The sequence below is a fragment of the Euleptes europaea genome, chromosome 3 (genome assembly GCF_029931775.1).
Source record: "Euleptes europaea isolate rEulEur1 chromosome 3, rEulEur1.hap1, whole genome shotgun sequence".
Taxonomy (NCBI): Eukaryota; Metazoa; Chordata; class Lepidosauria; order Squamata; family Sphaerodactylidae; genus Euleptes; species Euleptes europaea.
The window spans coordinates 27304845-27331954 of record NC_079314.1 but is presented as its reverse complement, the minus strand read 5'-3'; the positions used below and the strand labels follow the sequence as shown (position 1 = coordinate 27331954).

Below are 27110 nucleotides of genomic sequence, written 5' to 3'. Positions count from 1 at the left end.
CAATCACCTTCCCTTCCCCACAACAGACATCTTGGGAGGTAGGTGAGGCTGAGAGAGCAGTAAGAGAGCTGTGACTAGCCCAGTTCACCAGATTAGCCTCTGCCACTCATGTGTAGGAGTGGGGAATCAAACCCAGTTCTCCAGATCAGACTCCACCACTCCAAACCACCACACCACAATGGCTCACTTAAACCTTAAAGGTTTAAACGTAAATGGTTTATATCCTAGTTTTTCTACAAGGGGTATGCCCTCAGAACATAAAAATATTAAGATGGTAAAATTAACAGGTACCAATAAACCACAATCCACCCACCCAAAGGAGAATTCCCCTCATACCCTTTCGTTTCCAATAGGCAGAGCAGTGACCGTGTAAATGTTCTTTTTCCCATCATACACCGGCTTCCGATCACCAAAGATTTGAGGCTTGAAGTGTTGCACCATGTATTCCACAACCTCCCTGCAAAAAGAAAGATGGGTGGGGAAAAAGAGAAAAGCTAAAAGGGATGGACTCTAAGGTTAGAAGCACAGTTCCAGTGGGGAACACCAGAGACAGGCTACAGCCATGAGCAGCGCTACGGGAATCTAGACCCGGAGGGTGCTTAGGAGCTCCCACGTCACTGTGGGAGGAGCTGTGGCTCAGTTGTAGAGCATCTGCTTGGCATGCAGAAGGTCCCAGGTTCAATCCCCGGCACCTCCAGTTAAAGGGACTTAGGCAAGCAGGTGATGTGAAAGACCCCTGCCTGAAACCTTGGAGAGCCGCTTCCGGTCTGAGTAGACAATGCAGACTTTGATGGACCAAGGGTCTGATTCAGTATAAGGCAGCTTCATGTGTTCATGTGCTGGAACCTTATAGCTAGGGATTGCCAGGCCCAACAGGAGGAGATCGGGGAGGACATGGGTGCAGCTGCCAGCAACAGTGTGATGTCACTTCCAGGAAAAACCAGAAGTGGCACCAGTCTTCTCCAGGACTCACTAAAAACTCTATGGTTTTGCCACAGAATTTTTGGTGAGTACTGAGGTGTGGCATCACTTCCAGATTTTCCCGGACATGATGTCATGCCATTGGCTCGCCTTTTTTTTCCTTTCGCCCACCAGGGCAGAGAATCCCCTGCCAGGAGACTGGCAATCCTACTCGAAGGGCAGAAAGCGAAACCCCTAACATTTATACTAGGCCTACTGAGGGTTGTCAGACCCAAGAGCTCAGGACAGGGCTCGACGAACCCATCAAGGGAGCTAACACTAAGCACCTCAAGACAAGCACAAAAGCAGCTTGCCCCTTTCATTCTGGCTCCTCACCTTAATTACCCAGTATGCTGTTTCCAGCTCTGCTCCGGCATCTGTTGGACCAGAACAGTCCAATGTGGCTGGAACTCCCAGCAACTTCTGAAATGTAGTTCAAAGGTGTGTGGGCCCCCCTCCCCCAATTCAGATATGGACCGCAGTGCATGGGAAGAGGGGGCTTGAGCCAATTTTGAAATGGCCCAGGAGTAGCTTTGCCCTGTTGGAGATACTAGCCCATTGCCCATAAGGACATTGCCCCCAACAGGAAAAATGGAGGCTCCCCTGAGGGCCGTTTCGGGTCAGGAAAACAGGGCAGAGGAGAGGGCTTAAGCCCTTTCTCCCCATGGCCCCAATCCAGATCAGCTTTTTGTGCTTCAGAATTTTCTACACTGAAAATCTGGTTTGACGGGCCCTACGGCAGACCCGTAATCAGTGTAATGAGTCATTCAGCCCTCAGATTGTGGACTTTCCCACCAAGGCCCTGAGACAATCAGACCCCCTGGCCAATTAAGAGGTTTTACACTGCTTGCCAATCACAAGAGCCGACACTTGGCATTTCCCTAACCTTGGCATGTCCCTAAAAGGACTTGGGAGGGCACACATTCCACAGCTGCTTAGAAGGCTAGCCTCCCAACCTCAGGTTCTGAGGTTCTCGGTTCAAGTCCCTGATTAAGAAACTAAACCAACGATTTAGAAATAAGAAACACTCCCAAGGACAACACCAGAGTGGGTTTCTTGCTTTAATACGGACACCTCCTGCTATTGCAATGTGTAGGGGAAGAATATGGAAAACATTTTAATGCCAGCACTTGGGTCCGCACACACTGCTGCAGAATAACTGTCAAACTTCACCAGCCAAATTTCGAGAGACCGGCTTATATTTCAGCCCTGCCTACACAGTCTTAGGCATTGTCCTGTCAACAGGAGCGAAGCGTCTGCACAGTAAGAACACAAAGAGCAGCTCTGGTGGATCAGACCAGCGGTCCATCAAGTCCAGCATCCTGCTTCACAAAGAACACACAGGAAGCTGCCTTATACTGAATCAGACCCTCGGTCCATCAAAGTCAGTATTGTCTACTCAGACCAGCTCTCCAGGGTTTCAGGCAGGGGTCTTTCACATCACCTACCTGCCTAGTCCCTTTAACTGGATGACACCAAATTATTTAGGGTGGTTAAAACAAAATCGGACTGTGAAGAGCTCCAGAAGGATCTCCACAAACTGGAAGAATGGGCATTAAAATGGCAAATGAGGTTCAACGTGAGCAAGTGTAAAGTGATGCATACTGGAGCAAAAAATCCCAACTTCACTGATGGGATCTGTGCTGGCAGCGACAGACCAAGAAAGGGATCTTGGGGTGGTAGTGGATCGCTCAATGAAGATGTCAACCTAGCATGCGGCTGCTGTAAAAAGGCAAATTCCATGCTGGCCATAATTAGACGAGGAATTGAGAATAAAACTGCTGATATTATACTGCCCTTGTACAAATCTATGGTGAGACCACACTTGGAATACTGTGTACAGGTCTGGTCACCATACCTAAAAAAGGATATTACAGAGCTTGAGAAGGTGCAGAAAAGAGCAACCAAAATGATTAGGGGACTAGAGCAACTGCCCTATGGGGGCGGTTAAAACACTTAGGGCTGTTTAGCTTGGAAAGAAGGCGGCTGAGGGGAGACATGAGAGAGGTCTATAAAATTATGCATGGTTTGGAGAGAGTGGACAGGGAGAAGTTTTTCTCCCTCTCCCATAATACTAAACGAGGGGTCATCTGCTGAAGCTGGAGGGTGAGAGATTCAAAACAGGTAAAAGGAAGTATTTTTTCACACCACACATAGTTAAATTGTGGAACTCCTTGCCCCAGGATGTGGTGATGGCTGCCAACTTGGAAGGCTTTAAGAGGGGAGTGGACATGTTCATGGAGGAAAGGGGTATTCATGGCTACTAGTCATGATACATGCCTATTCTCTCCAGGATCAGAGGAGCATGCCTATTATCTTAGGTGCTGTGGAACACAGGCAGGATGGTACTGCTGCAGTCGTCTTGTTTGTGGGCTTCCTAGAGGCACCTGGTTGGCCACTGTGGGAACAGACTGCTGGACGATGGGGCTTGGTCTGATCCAGCAGGGCTTTTCTTATGTTCTTATGCTGGGAATTGAACCTGGGACCTTCTACATGCCAAGCAGATGCTCTACCACTGAGCCACATCCCCTCCCCATGTGCCCTGGAGGGCCAACTAACTGGGCACAGATGCCAAGGCTTTCCCCTGACACTGCCCCCAAGCAAAGGACTGCTGCCTTTGTATCTAAAGTTTCCCTTTATTCACAATGGCTGGTAGCCATTGATGGAACTCCCCTCCGTAAATCTGTCTAACCTCCTTTTAAAGCTATCTATGCCTGCGGTCGCTACCTCCACTGGCAATGAAATCCATAGTTCATTACTCGGAGTAAAACAGGACTTCCTTTTGTCTGTCCTGAATCTATTGCCTATCACCTTCAAGGGGGTACCAGAATTCTAGCATTATGGGAGAGGGAGAAAAAGCTCCCTGTACCCACTTTCTCCACCCCATGCCTAGTTTTATAAACGTCTATTATGTCCCCCATTAATCACCTCTTTTCTAAACAGAGACGTCTCAGACAACATCAGAAAGGCTAGCCTTTCCACACAGCGTACCCCTGCTACTCTGCTCGGCTCTCAATCCCAACCTCTACCTTTTCAGGAACCTCTGGCTGAACCTCTGAACCTCTCAAGCCCAAGTGCAACCAACCTTCATCCCATGTTGGCCTAGTCTCCCACAGCCCCATAACTCTCCATTCTGTCTCCTCTCCCCCCAAACACACACACACAAACTTCAGACGGTAAGCTCCTTAGGGCAGATCTCTCTTGCTTTTTGGGGGGGAGGGGAGCTTGTGCTCTAGTCTACAATAAAGCAGTGTCCTGTGATGCAGAGTGGTAAGCTGCAGTACTGCAGTCCAAGCTCTGCTCACGACCTGAGTTCGATCCCGATGGAAGTATTCGAAGCTTGGGACCCAGCCAGAGAAGGGGGTGATACATTGGGAGCTTAGGAACCAGCCTAAGAGAAGGCTGTGAAATAAGTCCTAAGATTGGAACCAGCCAGAGAAGGCTGTGATAGATTCTGAGCTTGGCAGCGAGACTGAGCGGAAGCCAGACTGTACTCTGTGAACCTGAGGGTTCTGTTAAAGCCAAAGCTATTGAAACACACAACCTGTGGGAGTGACATGATCTCTTCCAACCTTGTGTGATTTTTTCGTGATTTGTGAATGTACCTCGCTGCATTGCAATGCAAGAAGTTGTTTCTAGCTCTTAGTGCAAAAAAAATTTTTTTTTTTAAAGGTAAGTTTGGAAAGCAATCCTCCTGAAACCCCCAGAAGCCAGAGGGGTGACTAAAGTCAGATTTCTGACTGTTGGGGACAGGCCTTCCGTATCATCCTCCATCACTAGCAGAGCCAGAACGGTGCAAAAAAAAAAAGTTTTTTGTTTTTTTTAAACACCTGTGCCAATTTGATGAGTTTGACTACATCCGGTTTGCAATTTGCATTCTTCCGGGACACAGCAAACACAGCCCTGACCCCCCTGAAGCTTAGGACTAAATGAAGAGCAGAATTTAAAGCAGCAGTATAGTCGCCCGCAGATGAAGGACAGCTATTTTAAAAGTCTGGGAGAACGGCCAAGATCATGCAGCTGTTGTAAGCTGAACAAGTGAAGGAGCCCAAAAAGGCCCAGTTATCTCCTGTGCCACCCCCGTACGAGGGGGAACACAATACCCAGGGTGGGTGTGGAGGAAGGAAGGAAGAAGGGGCACAGGAGAACCCCTTCTCTGCCGGGCCAACTGCTTTCTTGCAGACCAGCCCCACAACTGCAAGAGTAGCCAAGTCCAAGCAGGGGAGCAATGCAGAAACAGCCATGGCTGGAATGGGGGATCCTAAAGTTAAATTGTGGAACTCTCTGCCCCAGGATGGTGATGGCTGCCAACTTGGAAGGCTTTAAGAAGGGAGTGGACATGTTCATGGCTACTAGTCAAAATGGATACTAGTCATGATGCATACCTATTATCTCCAGGATCAGAGGAGCATGCCTATGGTATTAGGTACACTGGAAAATAGGCAGGATGCTGCTGCAGTTGTCTTATTTGTGGGCTTCCTAGAGACAACCAGCTGCCCACTGTGTGAACAGACTGATGGGCTTGGTGGGCCTTGGTCTGATCCAGCATGGCTTTTCTTACGCTCTTAAAGGTCAGCGAAGGGAGGTGGGGTGGACAGGAGAAGAAATGGCCAAAGGCTAATACTTGCCTTACCTGTTGACCCTGCGCGGGCACTTGTCCGGCTTGATGTCCACTTCATAGTGATAGACGTCGATCTTGGGGATGTCCACTTCAAAGTAGTTGGCCAAGAGTTTGATTGGCTTCCCGACGGTTCCTATCCCAGGCCGGCGAGGAGCTTGGAACACCTGCTGCAGGGGTGGCAGGTAAGTGCCCGCAGCAGCCGCTGAATAAGGCAAGAGGAGGGAAAAAAGGAGAGACGGGGTTGGAAAATGATGCTTGGCGTTCCTGTACCACCTTCTACTGCCTCCTGTGTTAACCCTAAAAGTAGTATTTGCGCTGAATGGAAGGCAAAACTTCAGACAGGAATTTTGAGGACATGAATAAAGTAGGCTTCGGGGATGAAAACCGGAACATTGACACCTGGGTTTCTTTTTAACCCCCTATGCCATTTTATTTATGTTGATATTAAGTGTGAACACGAATGGATACATGAATCTGCCTTCTACCAAGGTCAGTATTGTCTACTCTGACTGGCGGAGGTCCACCAGAGTCTCAGACAAAAGTCTTTCACATCATCTATTACCTGATCCTTTTCAAGATAGATGGCCAGGGAACTTGAATCAAGGACCTTCAGCAAACAAAGCAAGATGCTCTACCATTGAGCTGTGACCCCTTTCTTGCTGCCTTTTTCCTGAGTCAGACTATTAGTCTATCAAAGTCTGTATTGTCTACTCAGACTGGCAGCATCTCTCCAGGATCTCAGGACCTTCTACATGCAAAGTAGAAAATCTCCCCACCGAACCCCCTTGCACTTGCCCTACACTCTGAGTCAGACCTTGGTCTATTATGGTTGATCTTGTCTACTCAGCTGTCAAGTTGCAGACAAGTTACGTAGGGTTTGCAAGGCAAGAGATGAGCAGAGGTGGTGTGCCATTGCCTGCCTCTGCATAGCAACCGTGGACCTCTTTGGTGATCTCCTATCCAAGTACTAACCACCAACCCTGCTTAGTTTCTGAGAGCTGGTGAGATCATGCTAGCCTGGGCCATCCACGTCAGGGCAGCCATGAAGATGCCTTATACCTGTCAGGCCTTTGCTGTTAGCAGGAGTAAAGGCTCTTGACATGAGTAGGCCAGTTTCTGGCTACACGTCAAGTCCTTGGTTCTCATGCCTGTAAACTCTGTGTACAGTTTCGCTCGTCCTGTTTTCCACAGCTGCGCTAATGTTTAGTCTTCCTTCCTGGGAATCGCTTATCTCGGGGTTGCTTAGCCATGTTTACCTTCACCGCCTGTAGTGCTTTTAAAAATGTAACCTGCCTATGTTTCGCTATTACCAGCCTCACCTGCCCGTGGGCAGTCAGCTCTTCAAACTGTCTTTTGGCTCCTAATAAAGTCTTCCTGCTTCAGATCTACCTGTCTGGATGAGTTTGCTTATGGGATGCTAGGGACAGACGCCTGATCCTGACAATACCAAATCAGACGCTTGGTTAAGCAAGGTCGCTCTTGCCCTGCTCTGGCTGGCAGCAGTTCTCCAGTGTCTCAGGCAAGGGTTCTTTCACATCATCATCTACTCAATCCCTTCAACTGAAGACTGGACATGAGACCTTCTGCATGCAAAACAGGTGTTCAGAAGCTCTCAGCTTGTGAATGACAACAAAGTCCTGTTCAGTACTATGGAAGGTTTCTTGGCATAGCAAATAATTCTACACATCTCTCAGGAATAAACAGAGGTGCACATGCTACAAGGAGAGGCAGAAGACCAACCAAGGAAGAAACTCAAAACTACCTGGCTTGGTCCCAAACGCCTTTATACCCGAGTCCCTCTTTTCTACTTGGGGAAAAGAAATCTTACCCTATGCAACCTCCTGTACGCAATCAATCAATCACACTCTTCCCCCCCCCCCCCGCCCCAATTTTATTTTTCCTGTGATGGGCACAGTGCAGCACCCAGGATTTCACCTTAGAGGAGGAACAAATGAGAGACCCTGCTGGGTCGGGCCAACATTATGAAGTGGAGGCAAAATAAAGGCAAGTCAAGAAAGGTTCCAAAAGGCAATCAAGAAGGGTTGGGAGGAAGAGTTGGTTTTTATATACTGACTTTCTCTACCACTTGAGGCAGAATCACAGGCTTACCATCACCTTCCCTTCCCTACAACAGACACCTTGTGAGGTAGGTGGGGCTGAGAGAGCTGTGACTAGCCCAAGGTCACCCAGCCGGCTTCATGTGTAGAAGTGGGGAAACCAACCCTGTTCACCAGATTAGTGTCCGCCGCTCATGTCGAATGGGGAATCAAACCTAGTTCTCCAGATCAGAGTCCACTGCTCCAAACCACTGCTCTTAACCACTACACCATGCTGGGTAGGTTGCGAGCGGCAGCAAAAAGAAGTGGCAGAGTCCTGCGACAGTGAAAAAGGCTGTACCCTCAGCTAGAAAGGGCAACTCCATCTCTGAATGCTCCCCTATATAAAAGCTAGCACATCAGGGAAGAAGGTTGTAGCCCAGCCTGCTCCTTGCCATGCTAGCTTTCTACCAGCATGGAATTGGGGTGTGTGTGTTGTAGCCTGCATTTTGCCACCTCATGACACTATCATCATCCTGTTATGTTTGGAGAGAAGGCCAAAGTCAGTTAAGGGAAGACCAATGACCAATTCAGTGAGAATGGCAGCAAAAGCGTGGTGTAATTGTTAAGAGCAGTGGTTTGGAGAACCGGGTTTGATTCCCCACTCCTCCACGAGCGGCGGACGCTGATCTGGTGAACTGGATTTGTTTCCCCACTCCTACACTCGAAGCCAGCTGGGTGACCTTGGGCTAGTCACACTCTCTCAGTCCCACCTACCTCACAGAGTGTCTGTTGTGGGGAGGGGAAGGGAAGGTGACTGTAAGCTGGTTTGATTCTGCCTTAAGTAGTGGAGAAGGTCGGCATATAAAAACCAACTCTTCTTCTTCTTCTTAAGCTCACGGAGGCCTACGACTTTCTCGAGGGACTGAAGCCCAGCAGAAGACCTCTGAGGAAAGTCCGCAGCCCACGTCCGTCTCTAGCAGGTGACCTCAGCGCTGGTCTTTTAAGGTCCTCGCCTCCAACTTATCCTGGCAGAAAGCTATTGCCACGGGATCCGTTCCTTGGATGTTCTGTGCTGCCTCCTCTAGACGCCCCGTCACCTACGAGAAGCGATCGGCCATTCCCGGCCGAGCTCTCAAAGGCCCCCCAGCTGCGCTACGGAACAGCGGCCAAAGTTTTCACACAATCCGCACTAGGAACGGCAAAACAGAAACGGCTCGCTCCAAGGGCGGCCCTATAAATAGCCCGAGAGGGGCCCGGCGACTGGGAAAGCTGCTCTTCTGGAGACAATACCGTGCACCTTGACGGTTTGCAAGAGAACGGCAGCAGAAGGAGGGAGCCCTTATTCTCCGAGATCTGAAGGAAAAAAGGCTAAGCAGAAAAATCCCACAATGGAATTGACACTTAATAAAGAGAACCCAGCAAAGCAGCCAGAAGGCTGGGCTTCTGATAAGCAGGATTCGCAGCTGAATTTTTCAGGGGTCGGCGCCGCCTGACACAACCCACGGACGCCTGCCTTTGAAACCAGGGTGGAAAACCCAGTTCATAGAATCATAGAGTTAGAAGGGACCACCAGAGTCATCTAGTCCAACCTCCTGCACAATGCAGGAAATTCCAAACTACCTCCACACACACCCAGCGACCCCTGCTCCATGCCCAGAAGATGCTTAAGGTCATAGAATCAGCATTGTTGACAGATGGCCATCTAAAAGGTAAAGGTAGTCCCCTGTGCAATCACAGGGTCATTCCTGACCCATGGAGTGATGTCACAGCCCAACGTTTACTTGGTAGACTATGTTTACGGGGTGGTTTGCCAGTGCCTTCCCCAGCACTTTACCCCCAGCAAGCTGGATCCTCATTTTACCGACCTCGGAAGGATGGAAGGCTGAGTCAACCTCGAGCCGGCTACCTGAAACCGACTTCCGTCGGGATCGAACTCAGGTCGTGAGCAGAGCTTTTGACTGCAGTACTGCAGCTAACCACTCTGCCCCACGGGGCTCTTCATGGCCATCTAAACTCCTCTTAAAAGCCTCCAGGGAAGGAGAGCTTATCACCTCCCTAAGAAGCCTGTTCCACTGAGGAACCAAAGGGTTCCTGGCAATGGAAGCTCCCATCGCAATTTTAAAAGGGGGGGGGGTTGCACCACTGCCTGCAGCTCCAGCCAGTTACGAAACGAGGCTTACAAACCCCACCTTGTCTTCATCTTCAAGTTTTCGAAAAACGCCTCCTTTTCACAGCGTACGTATGCTCGGTATCCCCAAACCAGAAACCAAGCCAAGACCTGCACCCAAGAAGCAGAACAGATGGGCCGTTTGTGTGATTTATAGACGCTTTCAACTTCTTCAAAAAGCAATGTGGAGAGTCGCTGCCAAAAACGGAGTCTGGGGAGGGAGGGGGCAGAGGAGGAGGATGCTCTCGGGTGCTCCCGGCAGCCCTTTCTTGCGTCCCCGGAGAAAGACACGAACGTTCCCCTGCCCTCACTTGCAGAGGGCAGGCAGAGCAGCCCAGTAGCTCCGAGGCCACATGGCAGGACTCAGCATCTGCTCAGCTGAAGATGCCTGGAGATTCAGCAGAGGGGCGCTTCCTTTGTGTGCTGCCTTCCAGAACAGTAGCAGGGACTCCTAGGTCAAGGTTTTTTGTTTTTTCCCAGCAAGACAAAGGATGGCATCTTGGCAATCTTCTGGGCTGAGTAGGGGGTCACTGAGGGTGTGGGGAGGGAGGTAGTTGTGAATTTTCTGCATTATGCAGGGGATTGGACTCGATGACCCTGATGGTCCCTTCCAACTCTATGATTCTATGACTGGCCAAAGGGTTTCCCTCCGGTATAAAGCCAAAGGTACCTTCTGCGTCTCTTTCTCCTCCCCAAAGCCCCAGGTTCCTGGATCAGCATTCGTCCATAAACATCCCCAACCTAAATCCAGTTTGCACTCTTGCCCCAAACCTCAACCCAAACACGCTCCTTCTCCCTCAAATCCCCTAAACCCTCCTGTGACTCCTCTTGGGGTCCAGAACCTCCCTCCCAAGCTGTCTGGGAGGACTGTGAGCGTAGGGGGTGGGCTTCAGCAGAGTTACAGATGCGCCACCCTGAAACGGTCGACCCAAAGACAGGGGACAGACCTGTGGGGCAGGTGCGGCCGGGCACCCCTACAGCAGGGCACAGATTGGTCAGGCCGCACCTGGAGTATTGTGTGCAGTTCTGGAGGCCTCACTTCAAAAAGGATGTGGACAGAATCAAGTGGGTGCAAAGGACGAGGATGTTCAGGGGCCTGGAGACCAAGCCCTACGAGGAAAGGCTGAGGGACTTGGGCATGGAGTCTGGAGAAGAGGAGGTTGAGGGAGGATATTAAGTATTTGAGGGGCTGTCACTTAGAGGAGGGCAGGGAGCTGTTCCTGTTGGCAGCAGAGGATTAAAAACATTACGTTTTCACCGATGCTCTTAAAATTCGGAGTTTGTATGCATAAGCTAAACCCAGGGATTAATCCTCCCCTAATATTTAATAATTTGGGACTTTTTTCTTCTTCGTCCATGTGCTTTGGCATATAGGTGCTCGAATTTCTGAACAGGAACAGGCTGGACTCTAATCTGGAGAACCGGGTTTGATTCCCCACTCCTCCACATGAGCGGAGGACACTAATCTGGTGAACTGGATTTGTTTCCCCACTACTACCCATGAAGCCAGCTGGGTGACCTTGGGCTAGTCACAGCTCTCTTGAGAGCTCTCTCAGCCCCACCTACCTCAGAGAGTGTCTGTTGTGGGGAGGGGATTATAAGCCAGTTTGATTCTCCCTTAAGTGGTGGAGAAAGTCAGCATATAAAAAACCAACTTCTGTTTCACCAATGTAATAAGCTAAATAGGACATCTATTGTCATCCCTGGGTCTCTGCCACCTCAATCTACCATTTGAGATCCAGCCTGATTTATTCAGTTTGAGAAAAGGAAGGGGAGTGGGAAATCCAGGCAGAAAAGTTTCTCTGATGCTTTTCCGGAGAAAGGAAAAACATATGCAGATTATAGACTCCAAGAGAACCTCACCCATCCCCTGCTTAAAGGGAAGCCTTGGCAGCCATTGGTCCCCATCAGTCACATCACCTTCCACCCTGACCTCTAGCCCTCCAGGATTTCCTGGTGACCAGAATTTGGAGCCGGTTTCCTTCCAAGGTCAGCTAGAGGCTAGAGCCCAGAGACAAAAGAGGGTTCCTCACCTCCCCGTCTGCAATTGTCAACCCCACACACACACACACACACCGTATCCAAGGGTTGCTAAGATCAAGGCTGCCACCCGAGTAAAAAGACTCAAGAGAACAGACTGGAGGAAGCGGGAGGAAGGGGCAATCAAACAAAAGGCTCTTTTTTGTGTTGGCTGCAATCGGTGCGCAGAGAAGGAGAGAGATCGCATTAAAATTACATTTTAAAGTTTCAAATGACCCACCGGACTTCACCAGCGATGGTGTTGGGTGGCTGTTAGAGCGGACAAGTTGTCCACCGGTGGAAACCAAACCCAGTTTGTAAGTGCATACAAGCTCTCGCTCTCTCTGATTTGCAAGGAAAGGGATGTCTGAAGTAAGCTCTCCCCCCCCCCCCCGCACCCGCTCAGGTTTCCCATCATCAGACACAACCAACAGTTAAGGAATCTTAACTAGGGTTTGGTACAACTCCTGAATTGACAAACCACCTGGGATTAGTCAGCAGAACTAACAGCAATGCTGTAAAGCAGCTGCTGTCCAACTAGCATTCAGCATGATGCGCAAGCTGACAACCTGTAGTCTTCAACCTGCTCTGCCTGCAGATACTGTGTCACTCAGAACTATGCGCCACTCAGAAACCTTTTTGGAAGCTGATGGGCCCAGTGTTACACATCCCTGAATATATCTTCTCCTATGCTTCAGCATGTCAACTGCTATGGTGTCACTGCCCAGCCTGCTGCCCTCACTGTGCTTCTGATAAAGTGAATAAAATCATAGAGTTGGAAGGGACCACCAGGGTTATCTAGTCCAACCCCCTGCACAATGCAGGAAGTTCACAACTACCTCCCACCCCCCCACCCCCCAGAGACCCCTACTCCATGCCCAGAAGATGGCCAAGATGCCCTCCCTCTCATGATCTGCCTAAGGTCATAGAATCAGCATTCCTGACAGATGGCAATCTAGCCTCTGGCAGGAGCGCTTACCACATACCGTCATGAATATATGCTTAATTTTCTTCCCTTACTTAGGAAAAGGCATTATTGAAGGGTTTGGCAACCTATTACATGACCTTAAAAATTATTATACCCCATGCATATAAGAAGGTGCTTCCAGGAGGCTGTGCAGGCTCACACTTGCTTAGTGTCAGCGAGGTTGCAGCCTCAGAGGCTCCCAGACTCCTGGCTACATCCCATAACTTCTGGCGCTCACTTGGCTTCCCCAATGCCTGTCAGTAATTCAGGGTTTCCCAGCATGGTGCCCTTGGGCAGCATGGCGCCCACCAGTACTTCCCTTGGCACCTACCAAGCTTTTCAGAAAGTGGGCGGGACCATTGCAAGACAGGCCTTATTGTAGTCTTCCCTCATTCAAATGAAAGAATCTTCCACTGGTGAATGAGGAGGTAATCAGCTAGGCTTTCCTTAGTTAGGGTTGGTTCTATTTCACCCTTCAGGATTTCCTTCTTCCTAAGAGATGTGAGGAGGATGGCATTCTGTTGGGTGCCACCTCCGGAGGCAGCCATTTTCAGTTTGGCTCTGCTTCCTGCAGAAGCCATTTCGGGTGGTGTTCACCACCCCCTCTCAAAATCCCAAAGCCTCAAAAAGAAGAAGAGTTGTTTTTTACATGCCGACTTTCTCTACCACTTAAGGGAGACTAAAACCGGTTTACAATCCCCTTCCCTTCCCCTCCCAACAGACACCCTGTGAAGTAGGTGAGGCTGAGAGAGCTCTAAGAGAGCTGTGACTAGCCCAAGGTCACCCAGCTGGCTTCATGTGTAGGAGTGGGGAAACAAATCTAGTTCACCAGATTAGCCTCCACCGCTCATGTGGAGGAGTGGGGAATCAAACCCGGTTCTCCAGATCTGAGTCCACCGCTCCAAACCACCGCTCTTAACCACTACACCACGATGGTTGGGGACCCCTGCTCTAATTACACTAATTCTCCTCTGCCACACAGTTTTGTAAAGTGTTCTGCAGTAACCACCAGCTGCTTCTATTCTTTGAAAGGACACAAACCCAACAGTACAAAAATGAACCAGGAATGCCAGCAGGATTTCTGCCCAATATTTTGCCCTGAACGCCCTCTGACACGGCCCGGGGCCAATGCTTAGGGAAAGTAGGGGAATCCTCTTATCCCAAGCCATGTAAACACTGTGACTATTGGATTTCTTTGTGAGGCTGCCGCTAAGTTGCTTTTCAGCAAAGTCCCACCCTTTTGGACGGAACGGGCTCGCAATGATCTCTGAAATTGCTACGGGGTCGGAGGATTCAGTCTGTTATATGAAGGCTCCCCTAGGTCTTTAAGACAAGGATAGCATGCAAAACAAGATTTTTAAAATCCTTATTACCTAATAGCCAAAGACAACCTCCGTGTGGATCCTACCCGGGGCTAGGATGTCACTTTCCACAAACCTAGCAGAAACCCCAAGGTTTGCAGAAGAGGGAGGGGACCCATTTCCTCGAAAGTGCGGGTTTAAAAATCGCAAGCAATGTCCGTGCAGATGTACACCGTTCAGAGGGAAAATACCAAACATCAGCTTACTATGCTGTAGTGGTGGCTGTGGTCACCTCTAGAAGGTGAGCTCAGGGAAAGAAAGTGGGAAAGGGGACACTGTGGAAACGGGGGGTGGGTGGAGAGACGGGACTGGTGAGATGAAAAAAGGAGGGGAGACATAGATCCAGCAGCATAGAAGAAAAAGATTCAAGACAGTGGGGGGGGGAATAGGAGCTAGAGCATGCGGGTAGGGGGAAGCAGAGCCAGTGTAGGGTAGGGGACTGGTGGGGGGAAGGAAAGGGGTTCCCCCTCCCCTGCACACCCCCAGGAGTCTCTACTTGTACCACTCTAGTAGTACACTGGCTGGCCCCTGTGACACTAACAGAAGTGGTATAACTCACTCGCTTTCCTTTCAAACTCCTGGGACCCAAAGGTCTTGAGCAGTAAACGGGGAGCCTTTATTTCTTCAAGGGAAATATGGTGGAGAGATACTCGGCCACCTCCAGTGTCATTTTTGGATCTCTATCCACCAGTAGAACGGGGACTCACTTTGTCATCTGGTACGGTGGCAGATCATTTAATTCAATAATCCATTGATCATGGCAAGTATTGTACAGGGGACATTCCAACATCATACGAGATAGTGTGTCAACTCTCTTCAGGTCACATGGACAAGGTCTATCTGAATAAGGTAAGGTTAGCGTATCTTCCATTTAGCACCGCCGAAGGAGCTGAGCTCGGGTGAGCAAGCATAAAAGCTCTGCACTGACAAGGGACTGTTAGGTTGCTAAAATAAGCTGGGGTTCACAAAGATGGAAGGATACCCAAAAATTGGGTAAAGCATACTCTCCGATCATGCATTATAAGGCTCAAATAATCAATTTTTTTAAAATATAATTCTTGATGGCTAATATAGACTCTTTCCCCCATACTTAATAAGGTATCCTTAGATAGGCCTAGGTGTGAAAGTGGTATAACTAAGGCAGTCCCAGGTCTGCAGAAAACTGGATTTTTTCATTAATCAAAAAGGGGGGGGGGCTCTAAAAACTAGCCAGATATTCCAGAAGGGATGGAATACTGAAGGGGGGCAGAAATCAGACCGCTCAAGAGTCAAGCCCTTGAGAGCTTAGACAATCCTTGAGGAAGAGATTTGGGAAGAGTGGGTTGTCATTTCCAAACTGTTGCCCCACCTGTGATTCCTCCCCCCCCCCCTCCCAGCCTGTATTTCATTTATTAGACATTCTAGAGGTCTCTGCCCACAGGAGCATCGCTCAATTTATAAAATGTGAGACTCCAGGCCGCAAGCCAGCCTGTGTGAAACGCACACCGATGAGGTCTGCATTCAACATATGTGGGGAATTTTTAGTTGGGGTGGGGAAATAACTGGACTGCACCAGCTCAGATACCCTCATTTATTATTAATTCCAGGAGGCAAAACCAAGTCTGTGGCACCAAAAGACAAAAGGAGGATCCAGGATACCTTAAATGACAACACATTTTAAAAACCTGCATCTGAAAAGGGGGGGGGGAGAACGCGCTCTGGCGGACCAGGTTGTTGCTTTTGTCGACTAGAGACCATGGGGAAATATGAAGCGTTTGTAGATGTTAAAAAGGTAAAGGTCCCCTGTGCAAGCACTGGGTCATTCCTGACCCATGGGGTGACGTCACATCCTGACGTTTCCTAGGAAGACTTGGTTTTACGGGGTGGTTTGCCAGTGCCTTCCCCAGTCATCTTCCCTTTACCTCCAGCAAGCCGGGTCCTCATTTCACCGACCTCGGAAGGATGGAAGGCTGAGTCAACCTCGAGCCGGCTACCTGAAACCGACTTCCGTCGGGCTCGAACTCAGGTCGTGAGCAGAGCTTGGGCTGCAGCACTGCAGCTTACCGCTCTGCGCCACGGGGCTCTTTCGTAGATGTTACGTACACACAAATGCGCAAGCACAAATTCACGGGGGGTGGGTGGGAATTGCATACAGTGGAGTGAAAAGGCCATAAAACATATGAGGCAGCGGCAGGCATGCAAAACCCGCACATATACAGGAATAGCAACCAGTTCACATCACTAGTAGGTGGTAGCTTCCTGTCTTTCTGGCGATGCTACATTAACACCTGCAACTCAGAAGAAGCCCTGTGGTCCTGATTAAACCCAAACTGGGCAGTATCAAACTGGCTGATCGCCTGACGTTCCGATAAGAACGTACTCCTAGCAAGAGCTGCACCCATTTTCAAAGGGTGTTTCTCCTCCCTGCTCCGCACGCACACAGTACATTCACACGCGGCTGCACAGTACCCCCCCCCACACCCCCCACCGTAAGGTTTCCCCTGAGAGTTTCCCAGGGAGCCTGATTTGTTGGTCCCGTGGCCCAGCTGGGCAAGGCTGAAAAGACCACAAGTGTGCATAGTGCGCATAGGACTACCGGAGCTTTCATCCATCTGAGACGGCTACCTCTCCCCCCCTCCCCCCCCAACTGCAGCCATCTGGCCACCCAACAACCACAAAAACCCCTCTGCTTGTGTGCAAATCATGATTCACTAATCTGTCGCACACAAAACCTCTGTTAAAGGGGCAGGACATTTTTCCCCCCTGCAGGCAGTTGGCAACCCCTATGTCTATGTCATGTACGGAGTAGTTTTTAACGCCTGTGAAATTTTTAGGCTGTGTTATTGGGTTATATTATTGTACGTATACCATCTTTTACTGCATTGTTTTCTAACGTGATATTCCAGTTTTAACGCACTGTTTATTGTAGGTATTCTACTGGTTTTATTGCATTTCCCCCCCCCAAAGTTTTATCATTCATCGGGCACCTCTGTGAGAAAGATGGACTACAAATGAAGCGAATAAATAAAGCAATTAAGTCCAGTCTCGTTTGCTTATTATCTGCAGTGTAGAAAAGAGCAAGAGTCCAGTAGCACCTTAAAGACTAACATCATTTCTGGCAGGGTATGAGCTTTTGTCTGTAGTGTCTGTAGTGTGATTTCTATAAAACTGAAACACACCAAATAGTGAAACATGGGGAAATGAGCATTAACTGCACTTCAGCAAACTGAAAGTAATCAGAAAACGGAATGGGTCTTTAAAAAAACACTGCACAGACACAAATATATCACTTATTTGTACAAGCCATGCCTGCCGAAGAATGTGTTTATTTACTTTTTCCACAATGGCGACCCAAAGCAGCTTACGTTATTCTCTTCTCCATTTTATCCTCACAACAACCCTGTGAGGTAGGTTAGGCCACGAGAGAAACGGGGACTGCCCCAAGGTCAGCCAGCGACCTTCCATGCAAGAGCAGGGATTTGAGCTCGGGTTTCCCAGATCCTAGCCTGACTAACCACTTCAAAATACTGCACCAAATATGCTAAGACCGACCACTTTAGTATAATTCTGGGAATTGTGTAAGAGAAACAAGGAGGGCTTTTTTAAAACAGGGGGTTCGGTTTTAAAGACTTGTCTAAGATACCTATGTCTGATACAGACATGTCTGTTTCAACCATTTTAATTTCTGCGAGCCCACCTGGGTCCGTTTGGAGAAAGGTAAGAGATAACTCATCAAAATAAAATTGGACTGCATCCCTCTCCCTGTCTATCCGGACCCACCAGGAGGACATCTGGGGTCAGCAAGCTGACCAGTAGCCCAGAGTCACTATTATTTAAGCCCATTTTATCTGCCCTTCTGCCAAGAAGCCCAAGGGAGCACACAACTGTCCCCTGCCTCAATTCTCTTCTCACAATTACCCCAAGTTAGGCTAGGAGCAGTGGACTCTGATCTGGAGAACCGGGTTAGATTCCCCACTCCTCCACGTGAGCGGCGGACGCTAATCTGGTGAACCGGGTTGGTTTCCCCACTCCTACACGTTAAGCCAGCTGGGTGACCTTCGGCTAGTCACAGCTCTCTCAGCCCCACCTACCTCACAGGGTGTCTGTTGTGGGGAGGGGGAGGGAAGGTGATTGTAAGCCGGTTCGATTCTTCCTTAAGTGGTGGAGAAAGTCGGCATATTAAAAACCAACTCTTCTTCTTCTTCAAGTCATCCGTGCTTGTGGCCATCACTAGCTCTACTGGTAGCAAAGTCCAGTTACTGAATAAGACAAGGGTTTTTTGCAGGGCCGTCAAAAGAATTTCAGTTTCATCTCAGTAGCAAGGCAGAAAGAGAAACCAACCGGGCTTCCTATAAGGAGGTCCCCTATCCAGTTTCAAGGCAAAGTATGGGGGGAAACCATGCCCACTTTCACCCTAAGGGGCTTTTCCAGGCTTCCTCTGCCAACTTGAGCTGAACTATCTCCCTAAGTGAATATAGGGGGAAAGGAGCATTTTCAATTTCACTTCTTGGCTTTAGATAACTATCAAGAGATGAAACCAACAAAGATTCCTTTAGGGGAAAGAAATGAAAGGTCTGCTCCCTCATCTCCAGCGCTGGCACGCACAGCTGGCATAATCTTTGATTTTTAAAAAGAGGATATTCAGAAGCAAAATTTTCTCCCTCCCACATCCCCAGAAGCAAAGCCTACCCACCCCCTGCATACCCTCGTAATTCTGTGGTTCTCCACTACGCGGGGACTCCGCGTGCAGGATGGGCTGAACAAAGGGCCCAGTAAATGTGGAGCGCGCTGAGCGGGATCACAAGAGATAAGCCCGGAGACTCAAAACGGTCTTTTCTCTTCTCCGACACCCAGGCGGAGAACAGCCTACGCCAGAGTTCCTGCCGCGTCACTGCACACGTTTGCGGGGCGAAAATGAATGGACAAAGCGCAGCTGTGGGCTGGGGGAGAGACAATGCCGGCCGAACTCTCACAGACTCCCTCGGGGCTCTCGCTTTTCATCACATCTTCCTTTCTGTTTCTCCCTCCCCCTCCAAAAAAAAAAACCCCACAACCCTCTCTCTCACCCACCTGCAATCCAGATCAAGTTGAGGATTAGCTACAGCAGACAAGTAACCACAACAAAAACTTTTTCCAAGACATCTCGTCAGGTTTAGAAGCTACGGCATTGCTTTTTTCTTTTTCTTCTGCTAAAACAAAAGCGGAGTGGGAGAAACAGCAGCGAAGTTTTGCAAAACCCCTGCCAAGCTGCCACGGAGTCTTTAAGCACACAAACGTGAGGTTTTCGGACCGTCGCCAAGACCTCTCTCTCTCTCCCAAGGCCTCGCAGATTAATTAATGAAGTCAAGGAATCAATGCCCAGATTAAAAGTGGTTACCCATAAGTGGCACAACAACGGGCGGGCGGGCTGAACGGCAGCTGAACTGCGCACGAGGACATAAAAAGAGTGACCACAACCCCAGCATGGCAGCTGGCGAAATGGCACTCAAATGCAATCGACGGCCCTGCTCTGGAGCGTCGCTCTGTCCTCCCGTGCCCTGTAACTTTCCCACGCCGCTTCACCTCTGCAAGAGAGGCCCCCCACACACACACACCTTGGGGCTTGTTCAGCCAAATTTCACCCTGCGCTGGAACCCACATCCACAGCAGGTCGAAGTTTCTGCCCCTCCCAGCGATTAGCGAATGCAATGAACAATGCACAATAAGCAATTATATCAGTGTGCTTAATTTGCATAATTTACACACATCACAGAATTCTGCTGACCTGATGAAGAATTTTAGTGCTGGGAGTCAAAGCTTCACTCTGCATCCTGGAAAAATCTTATTTGGACTTTTCTGGCTCGGAAGACATCACCCAATATACATCTTTTTGAAGCATGTCATATTTAATACATTTTTATCCAACCCTTCCTGCAAGGCGCTCAGAGGGCGTGTGCCCCTTCCTCCATTTTATCCTCACGGCAACCCTGCGAGGTAGGTTAGGCTGAGAGGACACAGCTGGCCAAAGGTCATTCACTGAGCAGATTGGGGGGGTTGAACCTGATCCTAGTGCGACACAGTAACCACTACACCATACTTCACAGCCATTGGTTTTAGAGCCCACAGAAATTCTCAAGGACCTAGAATCCACTCCCACGGCCATATTCCATGGTTTCAGAGTGCCCAATAGACACATTCCCTATTACTCTGTATGGGTGCGAAAGCTGGACAAAGCTGATAGGAAGAAAGTAGATTCCTTTGAAATGTGGTGTTGGAGGAGAGTGTTACGGATTCCGTGGACTGCCAAAAAACACATCAGTGGGTTCTAGACCAAATCAACCCTGAACTGACCCTAGAAGCTAAAATGACTAAACTGAGGCTGTCGTATTTTGGTCTCATTATAAGACAAGAGTCACTGGAAAAGACAGTAATGCTAGGAAAAGTTGAGGGCAGCAGGAAAAGAGGAAGACCCAACAAGAGATGGGCTGACTCCATAAAGGAAGCCACGGCCCTCAGTTTGCAAGACCTGAGCAAGGCTGTCAAAGACATTTTGGAGGACTTTGATTGATAGGATCACCATGAGTTGGAAGTGTCTTGATGGCACTCAACACACACAATATACACATACAGGGCTGGGTTTTATGAACCCTCCACAGAGAAGAAGGCAGAGGCTGAACCAGAGACCTGGCTGGCAGAGGACCAAAGAGGGGACAGGAATGGCTTGGGATGACAAAATACCTCCAAAAGACCCTGACACAGCAACAGTTTATGATGCAACGAGGCCAAGGGGTCAGCACGCATCATGCAGAAATCCCACTATTTGAAAACCATTTCCATTGTCACAGCAACTAAAGCCATTGAGTGGAAGCTCCTCTCTTGCAAGCAATGACCATGCCAGAAGAAAACCCATTTCTTGCCTCCTCCTTTAGAAGAAGAGTTGGTTTTTATATGCCAACTTTCTCTACCACTTAAGGAAGTATCAAACCGGCTTACAATCACCTTCCCCTCCCCACAACAGACACCCTGTGAGGTGGGTGGGGCTGAGAGAGTGTGACTGGCCCAAGGTCACCCAGCTGGCTTCATGGGTAGGAGTGGGGAAACAAATCCAGTTCACCAGATTAGCCTCCGCCGCTCATGTGGAGGAGTGGGGAATCAAACCCGGTTCTCCAGATCAGAGTCCACCACTCCAAACCACCGCTCTTAAACCACTACACCACGCTGGCTCTCCAAGTGGTAGGTGATGCAAAAGATCTCTACCTGAGACCCTTGAGATCCTTCGCCAGTCTGGGGAGACAATGCTGACCTTGATGGACCAATGGTCTAAATTAGTACACAGTGGTGGGTGGGAGGAGCCCAGTAGAACAGAGGGTTGTAAAAAGAAGTATCAGCAACCACACAGGGAAGGTTACCAGCCACAACTAGGAATTCCCCTTTGCACCCTTCCTGAACATCAGGTGCTGGACACACAGGGACGAAACAGGTTACAGGACATGCCACAGGGGCTGCACTCAGAAAAAACATGGGCACCCATCCAAGATCTGTCCCAATTCTGGCTGGGGTGTGTGTGTGTGTATGTGTGTGTGGGGGGGTGCCTCTCCCCGCATACCTCCACTCACCATGGCAAAGTTGCATTAAATCCCCACTTTGTCATGCAAATGAACATGCCTCAGCAGAGGGGCACAAGGAGGGGAGATTGGGGAGGGGGGGAAAGAGAGCCCATTTTTCAGTCGGAGCACAAAGGGTTCAAGTGAGCGGTACACCCGGATTGCATTTCTAATGGGAAAAGGCGCTATGGAAAGCCCAGTGTCAAAGTAAACAGTGCGTCCCAAAGCAAGCTTCCTTGAAAAACTATGAACACCCCCCCCCCAGCCACCTGTTTTAACACACACCTTTATTTGTGGGGGTGAGAGAGATGGAACCTTGGGGAGATGTCAGAGTTGAGTCTCTTGTTTTTTGATACCCCCACCCCCAAACAATAGCTTTCTCCCAACAGCTGTCAGCTAGTTCTAGGTTAACAGCTGCCTGATGGAAGTTGCCCCCCTCCCTTTAGAAGAGCGTAAAATTAACATATCTATTTAGATCCTTGCACCCCCAACAAAGTACATGGGGGGGTGTAGAAGAGATGCTCCAGGACAACACAGACCCAAGACCAGTTTCTTTTCACAGCAGAGGCTGCAAGGATAAACCGCAGCGCGCACACACCCAAAACCCTTTGGCTTCCACACATACTCCTGCTGCTTCAGTAAGTGTCAAGGGTGTGTGTGCAAAAAGGAAAGTAATTTCAGTGGGATCCCGAAGTGGGAAGAAAGGGGGGGGGGAGACGAGCCCCTGCCCCACACCCAGTCACTTGACAAAAGACGGTTAAGCGTGTCTGTGGGGAACACATGCCATTAATCACCAGACCCTGAGAACTGGCCCTCACAAAAGGCGCAAAGATGCAAAGACCAAGTTTCCCATCCATAGGCGGATCCCCGGCACCGGCTGAAAACAAAATGCTAACGCCCTCCTCCCCACACAAGATTTGCAAATAATGGCTGGGAAATTTACATTTCTAACCAAGCACCTGCATCCAATTTTGAGAAGGCAAAATTCATTTTTTAACACACAGACACACATGCTGGGCCTTCAAAGAAACAAGGAGGGCAAAATGCCTAGGTATCCATCCTGAAGTTTTAGAAGTCCAGGCAGACAGTTCTAGGTTTTCCAGCCCTTTACAAAAATAACTTACGAGCAGAGACAAAAGAATTTTGCTATCGTTTTACAAAAAGGAAGATAATCCCAAAGCTTGCCTGAAATTATTTGGGATGGTCTAAGGCAGTGTAGTGGTTAAGAGTGTCATGCAAGGACCTGGGAGACCCAGGTTCAAATCCCCACAATGCCATGGAAACTTGCTGGGTGAACTTGGGCTATTCACACACTCTCAGCCCAGCCTATCTCACAAGGGTGTTGCTGTGACAAAGAGAAGAAGCGAGAACAGTGCTGAAACCACTCTGGGTTCCCCACTGGGTAGAAAAGTGGGGTATAAATACTTTAAGGAATTAACCAATCAGAATGCAGTCACATGGCCAGCAAAGGGAAGATACCTGAAAACAATTCAACACATTTCATGCATCTGTGTTACCCTTGGAGGAGGGGGGGGGGGGAAAGAGATGTCTAGATATTAGGACCAATTTTGTAACAGTTGGAGCAGTTCCTCAGCAGAACAGGCTTCCTTGAGAGGTGGTAAGCTTTCCTTCCCTGGAGGTTTTTAAGCAGAGGGTAGATCTGTGGCTCAGTGGGAGGCCTCTGCTTGGCATGCAGAAGGTCCCAGGTTCAATCCCCGGCATCTCCATTTAAGGGGACCGGGCAAGTAGGTGATGTGAAAGACCTCCACCTGAGACCCTGGAGAGCCACTGCCGGTCTGAGTAGACAATACTGACTTTGATGGACCGAGGGTCTGATTCAGTAGAAGGCAGCTTCATGCGTTCAATAGCATGATTCAGGAGGGCCCAGGGTGTCCCTTCAAACACCCATCCAGGCTACCATCAAGATCCAGCCCTGGGCCGACAAAGCCACCCTGATCCACCGCTCCGGTGACAATTTTTGCTAACCTTTTCACACTTGTGAAACTACCCAAGCACAGCACCCAACACAGGAAACAGCCGCCTTCCTCTGAATAACCTGGTGGGCAGCTCTTCTCTCTTCCTGCACAGAGAAGCAAATCTTTCAAAGACAGCAATTACTGGTCACCTTTTGGGAGGGGAGGGATGTCACACAGGGAGAAAGACAGCCGGCTCTTCTCTTCAGGGGTGCAGTGCCTCCTAACGCACTAGACGCAGGCATATTCAAAACACGCTTGCATTGTCAGCATCTGAGCACTGAAGACAGACTGCCATGACACCACACAAGGGTACAGACCCCAAAGCCAGTGTATAATCCAGCGTGTGCATGTTCGCACCTCGCTTAAAGATCTCAAAAAGAAAGGGGAAATAAATGCAATGCAGTCATATAAACTAACACAAAAATATAAGCCCAAGAACAAAGGCTTCCAAAACACCCACATTCTCTTTAAAGGCCATTCTAATTTATTTTTTTAATATCTTGACGGTGTATAGTTTCAGAGCCAAAGACAGGGGGGAAATATATTTTTAAGAATCGCACCAAAAAACAAGGCAAAAGAACCGAAAGGAAGAAACCTCAACAGTATGCCAAAAAAACAGCTTATCAAAATGAACCCAACACATCCCAACCCGAAAAGCCTTCTCTAGGAGGCCTTATTTTGCTCTCTGAAAGCATTTTGCCAACCAAACGGGATACTGCACTAAATGGGACACACACCCCCAGCAGGAAAAACGTTCTCTTGTTCTTTAGTTCCACCAACAGGGATCTTCATTCCATTTTCATGCCATCCCTTTTAAAGCAGCTTATGCATATTCCTGCGGCAGTGAGTTCCGCGAGTTAATGGCGCCGCTGGCAGGGACAGTGCGCACAGCCCTAATACAACTGCAGAACTGTAACAGACTCATAATAGTCTTCTTAACCCAGGAAACGTTTGATGCAGGTATCCAGGGAAAAAAACATTTCGGCGCTTCAGAAATCAACAACGTGGCGGCTGGAGGAGGAGAAACTGGACAGCACTTTTATCAAATGGAACTGTTCAGGAGTGCACTTTGATGAAGGGGATGGGGCTATAGTTTACTGAATGTATTTTCTTGCTTCAATTGCCTTGATTTCTAACCCAGTCTTATTGAACTGTTTATGGTATGTCTTATACTGCTTTTGCTGCATTGTTTTTACAACATGTAATTCATCTGCCTTGAGTCTCAGGGAGAAAGAAGGGTGGGCTACACAGTAAACAAACACATAAATAAATTTGCAAAGCTGATGTAACTACTCCCTTCCAGCCAGCATGGTGTAGTGGTTAAGAGTGGTGGACCCTAATCTGGTGAACCGGGTTGGTTTCCCCACTCCTTCACATGAAGCCTGCTGGGTGACCTTGGGCTAGTCAGTTTCCTCTGAACTCTCTCAGCCCCACCTACCTCACAAGGTGTCAGTTGTGGGAAAAGGACGGGAAGGAGATTGTAAGCCGGCTCGAGTCTTCTTAAAAAGGTAGAGAAAATGGGGGTATAAAAGCCAACTCTTCTTCTCCAAGAGGAGAAAGCTCAAAAGTCCCAGGATTGCCCTAACAGTGTCTTCGCTGCCACAAGAAAGCTTTTTCCAAATGAAGAAAAGCTGAACAAGGATCAGTTGCATCACAATATGTTATTGCAATAGATGACATTTGTACCTCTATGCGAGAACAGAAGGCAAGCGTGATCTCCCATGCAGAAACCTGCCAGACCTATAGCCGCTCAGCTTCAAGCAAGGTGGTTAAATCTGAACGTGCCCTGAGATTACTTCCCAGTGAGGAGGGGAGCGCCACCCTGTACACCCTTTTAAGACAAGATGGGAAGAAGTGAAGATGCCACACAGCTATCAAGAAAATAACGACCTCATGTGACCAACTTTAATGCTGATCTTTAAAAAGAATCACACACACACACATATATATATATATTAATGAGAGTCACTGGGCAGAACATCAATGCTTTCCCTAATTTAATATCTGCACTTCTCTGGAGTCAAGGTCAGCAAAAAAGAAAGCCTTTGGAGCACTAGTTCCCAAACTGTGTGCTGCGCAAATATAAGTAGCTCTTAAGCGGCAAGCCCTAGAGGAGGCTGCCTGCTGCATCTCTGCACGATTCACTGCCCTGGCCTTACTCCTTTTCAACCAACTTCTGCCAGCAGCAGACAATTTTGCCCCATTTCTGTTTCAGAGATAGCTGGAGTATTCATCACACAGAGGTAAATCAAAATTATCTGGTCCCAGAGGAGGATGCCTGCTGCTCCCCTGCACTGAGTCCCTGCATCAGGCTCGGCCACTAACAGAGGCTAATCAAGAGCAGCAACTCCTGCAGAAACAGCAGAGTTAGGCTCCAAAGAATGCATGCAGTTCTTATGAGAGTATAGCCAAGACTTTTAAGGTCTACGTGGAAAGCATGCCTGCTGTTTCTTAGGGAGGGGAGAGCACATCTTTGATTATTAGAAAGCGGGAGAATGTTCATCCCGGCACAGCCCTGCGCTCCTGTCTGCCTGAAATCAAAAGAAACACTGTGAATGTACTGAGAGCTTTTTTACCATTTGGTGCCTGCAGGCGCCTCTAAACTAGAGGCAGGTTCACCTACACTTGAACATCAAATGAGGAACCGGCCAAGAAAACCCAGCAGTCCAAACTTCTAATTCAACCTACTTGGAAACCCACCTTTCCCCTTTCAAGTAACAGCTGCCCTTTTTAAGCCCAGGCAGGTGGGCTGCAGCTACTTCACACCCAGGAATTCTCCAAAACAGCCTTAAAGGACGGGTTCCAGGGCAAAATTCTTTGCCAGAGCAAATGAACACAGCGGTGCCCAATCTTTAAGCAAGCATGGGTAACCAGTGCTGCAAAAACCCTCTCTGGACATACTTCCCTAAATGAAAACCGACTCCAGAATCAGGCCACAAATGCTGGGCTGCGATTTACTTATGAAGAGGTCGGCATCTGCACATGCCTGAGTTCTGACAAGCTTCAAATAGAACAAGCATCTTACAAAGATATCGAGGAATGGACTCAGCAGACCTCACCTCCCTTTAGCCCACCCAGCTAAACTTAGATTTAAGTCTCCACTCTGCCACAGGCTCACTGTATACCCCTGGCCACGTCACTTGTGATCAGCCAGAGATTGGTTGATTGATAATATTTATATCCCGCTGTTTTGCTCACTTAAGACGTCCCCATTTGTAGAATCACCCTACTTCTTAGGATGTTAATTCCAGACTGCTTCACTCGAAGTGCACTGGCTACTCTTGAAGGGAGCTCGATTTAAACTAGCCTCTCTTTTTTGTAAGAGCTGCTGCAGCCCACCGTTTTGTTGCCAGTATAAATGCATCAACCCGACTGGAAGCATGCTTCTCTGACTCACAAAAGATTATGCTGGGATATACTCAGTTAGTCCCTAAGGTG

The 27110-nt window shown here is 48.9% G+C and overlaps 1 protein-coding gene across 2 annotated transcripts in view; it reads right to left on the bottom strand.

Moving 5' to 3' along the window:
• LOC130475706 (protein argonaute-1) overlaps positions 1-27110 on the bottom strand; it is a 63146-nt gene that overhangs the window by 33373 nt on the left and 2663 nt on the right. Inside the window, exons 2-3 of one of the 2 annotated variants that reach the window (XM_056847539.1) lie at positions 5594-5783; positions 337-457 (exon numbers count right to left, since the gene is read on the bottom strand). In XM_056847539.1, the coding sequence (XP_056703517.1) occupies positions 337-457; positions 5594-5783 (311 nt within the window). Of the gene's footprint in view, positions 1-336; positions 458-5584; positions 5784-27110 lie in introns of those variants that run through there. The other variant, XM_056847540.1, reaches the window with a different exon arrangement.